Source organism: Schistocerca gregaria, chromosome 5 (assembly GCF_023897955.1).
Source record: "Schistocerca gregaria isolate iqSchGreg1 chromosome 5, iqSchGreg1.2, whole genome shotgun sequence".
Taxonomy (NCBI): Eukaryota; Metazoa; Arthropoda; class Insecta; order Orthoptera; family Acrididae; genus Schistocerca; species Schistocerca gregaria.
This window is the reverse complement of record NC_064924.1, coordinates 70,313,339-70,329,318: the sequence shown is the minus strand read 5'-3', so window position 1 is coordinate 70,329,318 and position 15,980 is coordinate 70,313,339. Positions and strand designations below refer to the sequence as shown.

At 44.7% G+C, this 15,980-nt stretch overlaps 1 protein-coding gene across 1 annotated transcript; it reads right to left on the bottom strand.

The window, feature by feature from the left end:
* Window positions 1-612: 612 nt before the first annotated feature.
* On the bottom strand, window positions 613-5,478 carry LOC126271849 (uncharacterized). Its single transcript, XM_049974185.1, has 2 exons — window positions 5,374-5,478; window positions 613-990 (listed from the first exon to the last, which is right to left on the bottom strand). The coding sequence occupies exons 1-2, from the start codon at window positions 5,377-5,379 to the stop codon at window positions 733-735; spliced, it is 264 nt and encodes an 87-aa protein (XP_049830142.1). The 5' UTR covers window positions 5,380-5,478; the 3' UTR covers window positions 613-732.
* Window positions 5,479-15,980: the final 10,502 nt, after the last annotated feature.

The following is a 15,980-nucleotide window of genomic DNA, read 5'->3' as shown; positions in this document are numbered from 1 at the left end:
GGTGCTACAGAAGAATGTTGAAGATTAGGTGGTTAGATCACGTAAGTAATGAGGAGGTATTGAGTAATATTGGGGAAAAGAGGAATTTGTGGCACAACTTGACTAGAAGAAGGGATCGGTTGGTAGGACATGTCCTGAGGCATCAAGGGATCACAAATTTAGCATTGGAGGGCAGCGTAGAGGGTAAAAATCGTAGAGGGAGACCAAGAGATGAATACACTAAGCAGATTCAGAAGGATGTAGGTTGCAGTAGGTACTGGGAGATGAAGGAGCTTGCACAGGATAGATTAGCATGAAGAGCTGCATCAAACCAGTCTCAGGACTGAAGACGACAACAACAATATCCCCTGCAGAACGAACCAATTCTGCCTGACAGATGGTAAGGGGAATGTCATTCGTGTATATAAGGAATAGCCATAGTGACATACATCATCTAAGAGTTATTGTAACTGATTTTCAGGCCTGGTCTTCCAATCGTTTTTCAGCTGCCAGTTAAATTAAAAATGGGACTCAACGAACGTCATTGTTCTTAACAGTGATGGACACAGTACAAGTTGTATAAACAAGATTGTTAATACAAACTGAGGTGTTATTATTAAATGTAGACGAACATTACTGATGAAGAATTTTTTATTGACAGATGTTCTATATAAATAGAAGAAAAGACAGAAGGAAAGAGTTCATCGGAGACAGATCAGAGAAGAGGACATCGAGACACCGTGAAGGTAGCCTTTAACGACCGATGATGGCGTGTCCAATGGGCACGTGGTGAGCGGAGTACGAGACGGCGACGGGGTGCACCACGTTCTGCACCACGGGGCTGACGGCGGCGTACGCGTGGCCCTCGACCGTGCTGTAGGCGAAGTTGCCGCCCAGCCGGTCAGACTGGATGATGGCCGAGTCGAAGCTTGGCGTGCGCACCAGCGCGGCGGGGCCCGCCACGAATCCGGCGCTGCAGACCGCCAGCACGCAAGCCAGGACGATAGCCACCTGCAGACAGGAAAACGCTGCTTACTGAGGGCTGCACCCGCTGGCCCAGCATCAGCGCTTTGGCAGGAGCGAGCTCTTCTCCCTACAGACCCTTCTGCATTCCAGATAAACACATTTGACCGCCAACAGACTGTCTACCAGGAAAAGTAGTCAGCTAGAAAGCATACCATTTTGTTGTCGCTGTTTGGTTGGTTGTACACTATTAAAGGAACCAAACTAGACCACAGGCACACTGATGTATCTAAGGACAAAACCAATAAACTTGAAGAAAGGTGTCAATAATCTCAATAACGATCTGATATCACTATCAAAATAGATACAGGATGCAACGTTAGAGTTCAATCCATCCAAAACCCAAGTGGTACCGGTTGGTAATTCAAGGCTCATTAGCCTGAACTGTTGGGAATCCCTACTATATTTAACCCTAAATTGGACAAATATCAACTTCTCTCTTTTAGCAAAGAGTCTAAGCATAAAAATAGATGAAAATGTAAATTGGACTGAGCACGTAACTGCAATGTCCAAGCAGATCTGCCACTTTTCCCACTCATAAATTTCCTTTCGCGACAACTCGCTATATCAGAAAACTTTTACCTTGTGACCCTATAAATTCTTTTTATATGTGTCATTATCAATATTTTATTATTGTCATTATAACATTTTATCTTCATTATTATTCCTATTATTACAATTAGTGGCAGCAGCTACAGTAGTATAAGTACATCCAGTATTAACTTTACTAAATCATAGTCCGTATTATTTACTCACAGACACTCAAATCATTTTAATACCCAGAATGAGATTTTCACTCTGCAGCGGAGTGTGCGCTGATATCAAACTTCCTGGCAGATTAAAACTGTGTGCCCGACCGAGACTCGAACTCGGGACTCAAAAGGCAAAGGTCCCGAGTTCGAGTCTTGGTCGGGCACACAGTTTTAATCTGCCAGGAAGTTTCATTTTAATACCATTTGTCATATCATGATTGTTAGTTTTTAGGAGACCTGATGTAAACAGGCACTGTTTGTGTGAAACCCTGGTCCGATGTAAGAGAGGGACTCATGGCATTAATCAGGTAAGGTTAAATAAATAAAATGAAACTGCGAGGTCATCAGTCACTCACTCATGAAAAAAATTCGTCAATAACAGTGTTGCTAACCTTAGCAGTGAAAGTGGCACTCACTCGCGAGTTAAAACTGTGTACCGAACCGAGACTCGAAATCGGGGCTTTGCCTTTAACGGGCAAGTGCTCTACCGAATCAGCTGCCCAAGACCGACTCAAACCCCCGCCCCTCACAGCTTAACTTTCGCCATTACCTCATCTCCTCCCGTTCAAACTTCACAAAAGTTCTCCTGCGGAAATTGTAGGACTAACACTCCTAGAAGAAAGGGTAGCTCATGCAACAGAACACTTGCCTGTGAAATGAGCAAAGAAAAGTTTTTTTTTACTATATTGCGTCGGTAATAGTGGTACACGGGTGTCCAGGAGATTGACAATGCAAAGATTTAAATACAGTTGCAGGAAACGTACAAAAAGGCTCAAAAAGGGGCCACAGTGTATGTCAATGATCTAATGAATAACACATTCCCACACACACAAAGGGGGAAAAATAATGAAGAGAAAACTGACAATGTTAAAAGTTGCAGAAACCGCATAGTGGCGCAAAATCCGGCCATCGTGTAGGCCAAAGGCGGATGGATCGTCTGCAGAAAGAGGCAGGCCCCTTCCTATGGCTGACCGCACCAGACTTCTGAATGTTTTCATTCAGCCTATCATGACGTCCTCTCCTGTACCAACATCGTCATCTCAGAGTAGCATTTACACCCAAAGCACTCAAATAATTGTTGGATATATTCTAATCACTGCCTTTCTGTTTAGTGTCAGTTCCCTCTAGTACCATGTAAGTTACTCCTTGATGTCTTAAGACATGTCCTACCATCCAAACCCTTCTTCCAGGCAGTGTATTCCGTACATTTCTTTCTCCGTCGATTCTGTGGAGAACATTTTCATACCTTTATTGAAGCTAATAAACATCTCTCCTTCACCCAAAACTTTTCCCATTGGAATTCTGATCTTCCTAGGGAAAGCTATGCAATGTCTTTCTCTATACACTCTTCTGCAGCTCTTGAACAGCAATATCATTATTACTGCTTGGTAGTTCCTTCGGTCCAAAACGCAGAAGTACTCATCTCTCGTTATACCTTACTGAAAATGTACGGGGTGTCCAGCGAAGGAGTCCCTGATTCAAAACTTAGGTGGATAGACGAGTGCAACGGTATATTTATTCTGAAAGCTGTAAGAATGTTATACAGAAGGTATACAGAAGCTTCCAAATAGGTCGAAAGGCTGCTAACAAATGGTGTTGTAATCGCAATACGGAGTGCGTACGAGTATAAATCGTGCACCGTAGCTCAAAGCAATCAGTTCCACAGCTGAAACGCAGATGATTACACGCACCGAAGGAAGATGTTGAAATCATGAGTTCCATTGAATAATTTGTTTTTTCTGGAACTGGAATACCAAAAGTTAGAACACGGTCCTACGGCAGTTTTCAAACACGATTTAATGTTCCAAAAGGACACAATGCGAAAACCATTCTCAGGGTCTTCGCCAGATTCCAACGGACAGGCAGCATGGTGGATGATGTAGCAGCGAACGTTCGTCCCAGGCAAATTAAAGTTACTCACGAAATTGTCGCCACAGTTTCTGGAATTACTCAGCGACTTTCAAGGAAATCCGTCCAAAGAACTGCAGCCGTGACTGGTTTCAAGCGTCCCAGCACCCGGAAAATACAGATACAGAGGCTACACATGTTTGCAGCAAAATCCAAAGCCACCAGTCCAATCTGTGCAACAAAGTGCTGACTTTGCGAATCAGATTCTCACAATCGTTGATAATGAATTATTTTATGTTAGCTGTATCTGTTTCACAGATATCGTTTCCGTATATAGAGAACGGTCCTATCATATTTCCCCTGGGCACTCCTGACGTTACCCCTGTCTCTGATGAGATCTCGCCGTCGAGGACGACGTACTGGGTTCCATTACTAGAAGTCTTCTAGTCACTCATATATCTGGGAACCTAAACCAGCCTGCAAAGGGGCGCCATGTCAAACGCTTTCCGGAAATCTAGGAATATGGCATCTGCCTGTTGCGCTCCATCTATGGTATGTGGGATATCATATGATAAAAGGATAAGCTGAGTTTCGCACGAGTGAGGTCTCCACGACATAACATTCAACAAAATAACGCATGACCTCGTGTTACCCGCGCTGTCCTCAACAGCCTCGATACAGAGGGTGTTCCAGTGTTGTCCTGGCTAGCACTTTCGCCAAATCTCTCACTCACTGGAAAGCATCTGGTCGTGGGTTGCCAAGTGACAGGCACACCATTCACTCTTCCAGCCATTACGATTGTTGACCTCTGGCGTAGAGCAACATGGAATGACGTACCTCTTGTAACGTTCCTGGCTTTACAACCATCATATTCAGCTACAAGAGGCTCTTGTTAGAGCAGTAAAGAAGGCAGCAGTGGGAAGATGAAGTAATGTGGTGTAAGGTACCGGTCGCTGATGGTTTATTCGGTACGAGTATCGTGAGAAAGACTGCGTAAATTGCGATTCTTCTCCGCGATTAGCTGCTGCATTCGGCAGATGCGCGCCAAAATGTTCAACTTCTGTTGTTAGTATTAGGAAACCTAAACAGTGAAATTACTTGCCCTTTACATAAAAGCATCTCTCAATAGCAGGCTATCATTCCCTTATTTCAAAAGTGTTAATTACCAGTAGCATAATAAACAATTGCTAGACTAAAAGGCAGACGAAGCACTTCGGAGATCTTCGGGTCGCACCTCAGTTGGATCGGCAGTTTCGGATGACAGACATGTCGGTTCTGGTTAAGAACTTAATTGACAATACAATACCAGTTCCTCGCTGTTTATTACAGCTTCAAGATAACGAATTGACGGCCTATGTGCTGTTTTTTGCTTAGGGGACAGCAACTGGAGAAGACTGCAGCTTGATGGACATTATTCAGAACCTACGCATTCCTCTCGGGAGCTGGAAGAAACTAGGCATCTCGCGTGTACTGTAGTCTTAGTTGAAATGAGATCAGTGACACATCATCTATGGTTAGACAGATGAGGTATGAAGGGAGGAAATTTTCTCGGGAAGGGATTTATCATACACACGGAAATGCCTCTCGCTATACCTGTCTCTGTCTTTCACTTGCGTATTCTATCAGTCCCGTACACCCAAAATCGCCAACGATGTTGACCCCGGTTTCTTTCCTCTATGCTGTGTACGTACTGTAAGTAAGATTCTCCGTGTTGCGAGTTTAATGAGCAGCAATACAGATAGGTTCTGGCTCCATCGAGACGTGGACTCACCTTCATGGTTAGTGCTCGTGTTGTTCCTCTGCTCGCTGACGAGAGACCTGTGTCCGTCCGTGACCGCGGCGGGCCTTATATACGGACTGCGGGGGCAGGCGTCCTGCCGGCCACGCCCGCACACGAATCTTTCGCGGCCGACTGGACGACAAACAGCACGGGCGGGGCCCACCGCCACATCCGCGTACCCGCTGCCTGCCGGACACTGGAGGCCTCTCCGTTTTAGCCTGCGCCTCCGCGGCGCCGCCGGCTTCGCGGCTTCTCGTCTCTCTTCCGCTAGTGACGTGACGTGACGTCACGTCGAAACGGCTCCAGGACCTGATACCTCCTAAGCGTCCTCACGGCAAATGTCCATTCCTAAATTTCTATAACTTACACTGAAGAACCAAGAAACTGGTACGCCTGTCTAACATCGTGTAGGGCCCCGCGAGCACCCAGAAGTGCCGCAACACGACGTGGCATGGACTCTGCTGGAGGGAACAGACACCATGAATCCTGCAGCGCTGTCCATAAATCCGTAAGAGTACGAGGGGGTGGAGATCTCTTTGAGGCGTAGCGCCGTATACAGATCCTGCCTTGGAGGCGGTTAAGTGGGAGATGTGTCTCAGAGCTGGATAGTGACAGATGGTGACGCGAGACTGGGCGAGCACGTAGTTTATGTATCAGCCGATAGAGGACAATATTCGATAGGGGGACTGTGATTTTAGTTTCGATTGCGCCCACTAGAGTGCACTAAAGTAATAGAATGTTTCTCATAAACTGTTCTAGTACTTTCATAAAGTGTTATTATGTCTTTTTGTGTATGTAAAATGTTATAAATATGTTTTAGCAGTATGAATGATGCGTGAGTGTGGTTTAAGGTTAATATGAAGATAATTGTTAAACGAGTTGTGTAGTAGGAGGGAACATTTCGAAGAAGTATGGATATGAACAAAGGGGATTTTTGTAGAATATATTTGTAAAGTAAGTTTTTGGTAAAGGGAAAGTTAATTCAGGTATAATTAACAATAGTAAATAAATTAATGCATAAGCAAAACTTCAGCATATTAGATAATTACTTCGGTAAAAAGTGCAGTCGTTAGGTTTACTATTTTGCAAAAAAATGGCTCTGAGCACTATGGGACTCAACTTCTAAGGTCATCAGTCCCCTAGAACTTAGAACTACTTAATCCTATCTAACCTAAGGACAGCACGTACATCTATGCCCGAGGCAGGATACGAACCTGCGACCGTAGCGGTCGCGCGGTTCCACCGTAGCGCCTAGAACACCGGCCGACACTATTTTGCAATTGGTTATTTGTGAAAAGAGCGGATTGACGGGGGAGAATGTTGTTTTGCTATTGGCTGTTGACTGACCAATGGTAAAGCAATAATCTTCGCGCTCCTTCCCCGGCTGGTAGAGAAAACTGAGTGTATTCTAGAGAGGAGTAGGAGCCTATTCATGGAACAGTTTGGGCGTGTATAGTAGTAGTTCCGATGGAAATGATACGTTGCTGGATCTAGCAGTGTTTCTTACCTCAAAAGTGTTGTAAAGTGACGGCATAATTATACCGATGAGTGTGTAGAAATTTCGGAATTTCCAAGTGAATTTTGTGACGAGAAAAGACATATATTCTGCGTGGCGTATTGAGCAGGTCGGTGGCTAAAAACTGTGACTGCATTAGGTACCGACCGACTCAATCAAAAACAATCCATATTTTTGTAGCTATTACGTTTTCGGGAAGTGCAACACCATAAACTTGCTAACGTGAGTGAAAGGGATTGTGAGTGACTGTGTTAAGACTATCACGGGCTTGGCAGTGATACTTGTTCACCTAAGTTTAAGAATATATTAATTGAGGACAAAATTTCCAACCTTCTATTTCGTGTGGAAACTTTCTCCTGAAACGTAAATTAGTGACTTTAATTGCAGCCAGGTTCACGTCGAAGTACAGTAGGTTTCACTCGGCTTTCCTACTGATGATCTGCTGAAACAATTTTCACCGGTAGGTGCAGGTTCATCGTAAAGGAACGGAAAGAACCGCGCCGCCGTATCTTCTGAACAGGACGTTGCAAGGCATTTCAGATATGCTCAATAATGTTGATGTCCGGTGAGCTTGGTGGCCAGCGGATGTGTTTAAACTCGGAAGAGTGTTCCTGGAACCTGTCTGTAGCCACTCCGACGTGTGGGGTGTCGCATTATCCTGCTGGAAATGCCCAAGCCCGTCGGAACGCTGTATGGACATAAATGGATGCAGGTGACCAGACAGGATGCTTACGTGCGTGGCAATTGTCAGAGTCGTATCTAGACATATCATGGGTCCCATATCACTCCAACTACACGCGCCCCACACCATTACAGAGCCTCCACCAGCTTAAACAGCCCCTGCTGACATGCAGGATCCATAGGTTCATGAGGTTGTCTCCATACCCGTACACGTCCATCTGCTCGATACAATTTGAAACGAGAGTCGTCTGACCAGGCAACATTTTTCCAGTCATCAACACTCCAGTGTCGGTGCTGACGGACCCAGACGAGGCGTAAAGCTTCATGTCGTGCAGTCATCAAGGGCTTTCGGCTACGAATGCCTACATAGATGATGTTTCGTTGAATGGTTCGCATGCAGACACTTGTTTATGGAGCCGGCCGTTGTGGCCTAGCGGTTCTAGATGCTTCAGTCCGGAACCGTACTGCTACTACGGTGACAGGTTCGAATCCTGCCTTGGGCATGGATGTGTGGGATGGCCTTAGGTTAGTTAGGTTTAAGTAGTTTTAAGCCTAGCGGACTGATGACCTCAGATGTTAAGTCCCATAGTGCTTCGAGCCATTTGAACCATTTTTGAACTTGTTGATAGCCCAGCATTGATACCTGCTGCTATCTGCAAAAGGGTTGCACTTCTATCACATTGAACAATTTTCTTCAGTCGTCATTGATCCCGTTCTTGCAGAATCTTTTTCCGGCCGCAGTGATGTCACAGATTTGATGTTTTGCCGTATTCCTGACATTCACAGTACACTCGTGAAAGTGCCGTACGGGAATAGCCCTACTTCATCGCTACCTCGCAGATGCTGTTTGGAGTTGACGATCATATGGCATCGAGCTCGCCCAACTGTGAGCTTTCTGTTGTGAAATATTGTTACTACAATCACGCAGCTGTTATAAAATGAAATTTTTCGGTATGATAATTGTTTGACAACTATTTTACAGTTGCAATCCTTATTTGACTTAGTACACGATCTGCTAACGTACCACAACAGGTTCCCCTATCATTTGCCTCTGAGACACAGGCAGGCGTGTGTTGTGGCCCTTTTCACCCCAAGTAAACACTCTTCCCCCATGTAAAAGCACACTCATGTTCACAAATACGCACACAGAAAGAGAGTGAGGGGGGAAGAGAGAGAGACTGCAGTATAATTCTACTGAATCGCCGCTCTTTTCATAAATCCAAATTCTATTGTGCTCTAATCCAAATCGTCTGCTCCGTTTCTCAAACTCTAAATCAGTGGATCCCAATCTTGCTTAGACCATTATCCCCGAGTGCAGTCAGATATTAGCTGCAGCCTCGCCTCCTGCCATCTGTTGCCACCCCCTTCTGCCGCATTGTCGCCAACTTTGGCATCTAAGTAAACTGTAGAATGAAGGACTTCCCTGGGAACACTTTTATTTTTAAAATGATGAAAGATGAATAATATTTAGTTTGTGTATGTGTGTTTGTGCGTGTGTGTGAGAGAGAGAGAGAGAGAGAGAGAGAGAGAGAGAGAGAGAGAGAGAGAGAGAGAAAGAGAGAGACTGACAGAGTGAGAGTGAGTGCGTGTGTGCGTGTGTTAGAATGAATGACCAAGTATTTCGTGGCGCATCGTAACTCCTCCTCAGAAAACAAAGCTAACTATCCACAATGAGGGTAGACACTTGTTAAAAAACATACTTCCGCTGCATTACTCCTCAATATTGCGGCACTTGCTTGACACGCAGATTGTAACTCTATTTAAAATCAAACAAGTTGAGATGTGTGCACTGTACTTACTGTTCGTAAATCACTTTATTGCTTCACTCCTTACTTCTGAACTGGCAGAAATTGGAAGACTTCAGGCTGTTAATGCTTTATCTCTAACCACTCTAATAATAATAATAATAATAATATAAAATGTGTAAACACTGTAGTAGCCCTTACGTAGTTAGTGCTGCGTCGTGCTGTCAATTAATTCATTTTCCTGTTTCGAAGCGAGTACTGAAGCACCACTGGACCACTGCAGGTACTGTCTACAACTGGAAGAAGACATTTTCTTGAGATATTTAGCATATGATACGTACATGTCTCACTTTTATCATCAGCGATGCACGGAACAAATCAGAACACATGTATGTAGTGGGTGCACCATGTGAGGAACCTGTAACCTCCACCGCATTAATGCTAGTGACTGAGAAAAAGTAATTACTGATGACTTATATAATCACTAATAAAAGTCTTACAAAACTATGAAAAATAATTTAGTTTTGTGACTGAAACAGAATCGAATCGTTTAGTTTTTACGCTCAGAAAATTTCATTTTACCCCTCAAGGGGTAATTACCCCCAGGTTGGGAACAACTGCCCTAAATTCTACGTAATAACGATTGCTTTTAACGGAATATGGCAGACACTTTCATGAAATACATAAAATTGCCTGAAATTACCCTTCCCACTCAATAGCGGTCTTTTTACGTATATTTAGGAGGGCTACTCAGAATGTAAGTTTCGTTGATTTGTATAAAAATAAAATAAAATAAAAATAAAAACTAAAAAAAGACGTTAGTAAATTAACACACTGAGCACCAGCCAGTTATGTAAATCTACTTACACCAGTGCCCACCTGTTATCTCTGTCTGCTAGGATCAGTGCCGGATATCTTCACTACAATTTGAGTCAAGAAATAACGTGAAACTATTTTTCGTATTCTGCAATAAAGCTTATCAATTGTCTTTTATACAAAATTGAATCACGTTGTTCTTCCGTTAAACCTCTCATCATCACAGGGCGTGAAAAAGATTGCTTTTTTTTAGGTGAAAAAAAACGTTTATTTTACCATTTCGTTTATAATTTATGATTAAAAAGTCTCTATACAGCGTGCTTCGTGTGCCTTCACAGATGTCGCCTTATGCTATCCGCAATGTTATGTCTGCCTTTCAGAAACCACGCGAGAGATTTTCATGTTCTCTCGTTCCATACGCACAAACTATTAGTCCTAAAAAAAAGAGGCCTTTCCTGTAGGATATTTACGTACTTTAGTTTGTGCTCTTGTTAGTTTTCGCTAGAGGCCGTAGTTTTCGAGATATTCGTGAAGAACGTACAAAAGTGACCGTCAAACGCAAGCCCATTCCTACACTCATAACCCACCCGGTCAGGACATGTAGTCTGCTTTTCAAGACACTCCCTCCTACAAGTGTACAAAAATTTGCGACTGCACGAATTATTTTCCATGTTCGACCGTTTTTGGCTGACAGCAGTAACCGTAAATAAATTTTCAATATTTAAAGTATACAGCCAACTGGTTCCATAAGTTTCATCAAAAAGCATTGGCCAGGTTTGGGTATCACAAAGAATATCTTCTTCAGAAGTTACATAAATTACGTCAGGTTAAGATTGTAAACATACATGAAGAACTAAGGAGAGAAAGTCAAGTAGTAGAACATATGGAATAAAGTCCTCCATGGAAACAGCAAAAATTGTTACTCAGGTACATCTTGTTAAATATCTACTCTTTTAACGAGCTGTAACTACGTAACAATTTTTACTGTTTCCATCGAGAACTTTATTCCATATTTTCTACCATTTAACTATATAGGTCAGGACGGCCGCTGTGGCCGAGCAGTTCTAGGCGCTTCAGTCTGCAACCGCAATGCTGCTACTGTCGCAGGTTCGAATCCTGCCTCGGGCATGGATGTGTGTGATGTTCATAAGTTAGTTAGGTTTAAGTAGTTCTAAGTCTAGGGGACTGATGAGCTCAGATGTTAAGTCCCATAATGCTTAGAGCCATTTCTATCATTTTTATATAGGTTTTCAAGTCTGTTAAAAATGTTAACCTCACGTGATTTATGTGACGTCGTTATGAAGAAGATAACCATAGTGGTATCGAAAGCTGGTCAATGTAAACGTTAATGTAAAAAGTGTCGTTTCCCCAGGACGTTGGGTCTTGTTCTTCAATTGTTGTTGCTGATTGTCAATAAACATTTTCGTCAGTTCGGCCTGGAATTTGCCCCAGTTAACGAGCTTCTCTCTGTTGTCCCCGAATCACTGCTCGGATGTGGCGACAAAGTGAAATTACACAGCCGTCACATATATCGTGAGACCCTACCTGTTGGATTTAGCGACTCGGTCGATTCATTTCAGACATTTCGTTGGAAGCTGACCAGCGTCTCCGGAAACACAAACAAATGACTGCTGTGCAGCTGACTAGCTGCTGTTTTGGAATCGATTGGTTTCTTGAACACGTGGACCATGGGAGCGACTTACTGCTCGTATTCCCGTTCCCGTCCGTACAGGCGACGACTTTTACGTTGCCTAGATGGAGCCACGATGATGTAGATCTTTTGGGGGATTCGGGATCTCCTCCAAACAGTCTCACGTAGTAATAAGAGTTAAGTCCATATCTGAAAGCAGAGTCGTCAGTAAAGCTACAGCACTTGGCACTACAAACACCTGTAATACGTACACCAATGCACAGAGTAGTGAACGGGGCGTGCTGACATTGATACAGTAATCGATTATTGCAGATTATCCAAGGATGGATCCAACGGGACACATACAGCCAACCAGCTGCACGTCAAAAGTTTTTTCAACCCTTTACTTTTCGAAGGATACAGAATAAACCTGTCCTCCTCAGAAGAAGTAAAAAAATCCTAAAAATAGGATATATCACAACCATTACATGGAAGTCATGTGTGTAGCAATAGGAAACATCAAAAAGTATACACTGTAGAAATACACTCCTGGAAATGGAAAAAAGAACACATTGACACCGGTGTGTCAGACCCAACACACTTGCTCCGGACACTGCGAGAGGGCTGTACAAGCAATGATCACACGCACGGCACAGCGGACACACCAGGAACCGCGGTGTTGGCCGTCGAATGGCACTAGCTGCGCAGCATTTATGCCCCGCCGCCGTCAGTGTCAGCCAGTTTGCCGTGGCATACGGAGCTCCATCGCAGTCTTTAACACTGGTAGCATGCCGCGACAGCGTGGACGTGAACCGTATGTGCAGTTGACGGACTTTGAGCGAGGGCGTATAGTGGGCATGCGGGAGGCCGGGTGGACGTACCGCCGAATTGCTCAACACGTGGGGCGTGAGGTCACCACAGTAAATCGATGTTGTCGCCAGTGGTCGGCGGAAGGTGCACGTGCCCGTCGACCTGGGACCGGACCGCAGCGACGCACGGATGCACGCCAAGACCGTAGGATCCTACGCAGTGCCGTAGGGGACCGCACCGCCACTTCCCAGCAAATTAGGGACACTGTTGCTCCTGGGGTATCGGCGAGGACCATTCGCAACCGTCTCCATGAAGCTGGGCTACGGTCCCGCACACCGTTAGGCCGTCTTCCGCTCACGCCCCAACATCGTGCACCCCGCCTCCAGTGGTGTCGCGACAGGCCTGAATGGAGGCACGAATGGAGACGTGTCGTCTTCAGCGATGAGAGTCGCTTCTGCCTTGGTGCCAATGATGGTCGTATGCGTGTTTGGCGCCGTGCAGGTGAGCGCCACAATCAGGACTGCATACGACCGAGGCACACAGGGCCAACACCCGGCATCATGGTGTGGGGAGCGATCTCCTACACTGGCCGTACACCTCTAGTGATCGTCGAGGGGACACTGAATAGTGCACGGTACATCCAAACCGTCATCGAACCCATCGTTCTACCATTCCTAGACCGGCAAGGGAACTTGCTGTTCCAACAGGACAATGCACGTCCGCATGTATCCCGTGCTACCCAACGTGCTTTAGAAGGTGTAAGTCAACTACCCTGGCCAGCAAGATCTGCAGATCTGTCCCCCATTGAGCATGTTTGGGACTGGATGAAGCGTCGTCTCACGCGGTCTGCACGTCCAGCACGAACGCTGGTCCAACTGAGGCGCCAGGTGGAAATGGCATGGCAAGCCGTTCCACAGGACTACATCCAGCATCTCTACGATCGTCTCCATGGGAGAATAGCAGCCTGCTTTGCTGTGAAAGGTGGATATACACTGTACTAGTGCCGACATTGTGCATGCTCTGTTGCCTGTGTCTATGTGCTCGTGGTTCTGTCAGTGTGATCATGTGATGTATCTGACCCCAGGAATGTGTCAATAAAGTTTCCTCTTCCTGGGACAATGAATTCACGGTGTTCTTATTTCAATTTCCAAGAGTGTATAAAATAAACTTACATATCCCGTGCGTCTCATACAATGTGCACATACCCCTATTAAATTGAAAACAAAAATGGTTCAAATGGCTCTGAGTACTATGGGACTTAACATCTGAGGTCATCAGTCCCCTATAACTTAGAACTACTTAAACCTAACTAACCTAAGGACATCACACACATCCATGCCCGAGGTAGGATTCGAACCTGCGACCGTAGCAGTCGCACGGTTCCGGACTGAAGCAGCTAGAACCGCTCGGTCACCGCCGCCGACTATTAAATTGAAAGACAGTGTTATTTTGTATAGGAAAGAGAAGGGAATTTAGATCGCACTTACTCGAGGAATTTCAGATTTTTAAGCACAATTTCACTTATAGAGGCTCTATTCTTAATGATTAACTGCAGCTTTTAAGCAGCACAGAAACTTTTTCGATGGCTTACGGTCCTTAAATTGACATAGCAGCTGAATCGGGTTTTTAACACTGTTTCGAGATGTTATTTTTCCCAGAGGCGCAATCCGTCACTATCCTACTCTAATTTGCGTGATCGTTGTGTTCACTCTTTGCGTAAGTTTATATGTTCCGTAAGTTTTTGTTATGTTACTGTTTTCGTAATTTTATTTTAATGTAATTTCATTAACACGTGAGGTGTCTTTTTTGTTGGCACCTGTTTTTATGTGAGGGCCATCTGGGCATAAGTTTTGTGCTGGCTCGTCCCTTCAGTCCTGTTAGACATCTATATGTGTGTATGATGCACGGCTGCTTTACATTTTACATGGATCATTTTTACTGTTGACTAAGCCTTGTCGCTGTGCTATACCATTTATATGGATAATTTTGCTCTTGACTAAGCCTTATGACTTCGTTTCTCTTTTCACACAACATGTGATACGTAAGTTTATTTTACATTTTCACTGCATGTAATTTATTTTTTATTTTTCCTTTTGCTGCACGTATGACTTCGACGTATTGGTTCTAATATTATTTCTCCTGTGAAAGACAAGTTTATATCTGTCGAAACCCACTTCTGACGTGCAACTGATTGGCTGCAGCCGGCCAGAGTGGCCGAGCGGTTCTAGGCTCTACAGTCTGGAGCTTCGCGACCGCTACGGTCGCAGGTTCGAATCCTGCCTCGGGCATGGATGTGTGTGATGTCCTTACATTAGTTAGGTTTAAGTAGTTCTAAGTTCTAGGAGACTGATGACCTCAGAAGTCCCATAGTGCTCAGAGTCATTTGAACCATTTGATTGGCTGCACACTAAGGTGACAAAACTCTTATCGAGCCATGCTGCCTCTACAGCCTTCCATAATTGCGAATGTGTTCCCGATTCGGTATCTTGTGCAAGAACTGACTTCCGATTATGTCCCATAAAAGTTCCATGAGAGCCTCGTCGGGTGATCTGGATGGCCAAATCATTAGCTCTAACTGTCCAGAATGGTCTTCAGACAATCGCGAACAACTGTGGCACAATCACATGGCACATTGTTTGTGATTCATAAAACTTCCACCGTTGTTTGGGAAAATGAAGTCCATAAATGGCTGCAGATGTTCTCCAAGTAGCCGAACATAACCATTTCAAGTCAATGATCGGTTCAGCTGTACCAGAGCATCCAGTCCATTCCATGTGAACACAGTCCACACCATTATGGCGCCACCACCAGCTTGCACAGTTCCTTATTGACAACCTTGGTCTATCGCGCCACACTGGAACCCTACCATCAGCTCTTACCAACTGAAATCGGTTCTCACCTGACTGGACCACGGTTTTACAGTCGTCTAGGGTCCAACCAGTATGATCACGAGCATAGGAGAAGCGCTGGGGACGTCGTGCTGTTAGCAAAGGTACTCGCGTCTTTCGCCTGCTGCCATAGTCCTTTAACGTCACATCGTCACATTTCGCTGCCCTGTCTTAACGGATACGTTCGTCGTATACGTCCCACGCTGATTTCGGCGGTTATATCACACAGTGTTTCTTGTGTGCTAGCAACTCTACGCAAACGCCGCTGCTCTCGGTCGTTAAGTGAAGGCCGTTGGCGACCGTGTTGTCTGTAGTTAGAGGTAATGCCTGAAATTTAGTACTCTTGAAACGTCCCCCTTCCATTGTGTCTAACTGTTGCTGTGTTTGTTTCTCGTGTTGTTCCATTGTGTCTAACTTTTGAAGCTTTTGCTGTGTTTGTCTCTGATTTTGTTCCATTGTGTCTAACTTTTGAAGATTTGTGCCATTGTGTCTAACTGTTGCTGTGTTTGTCT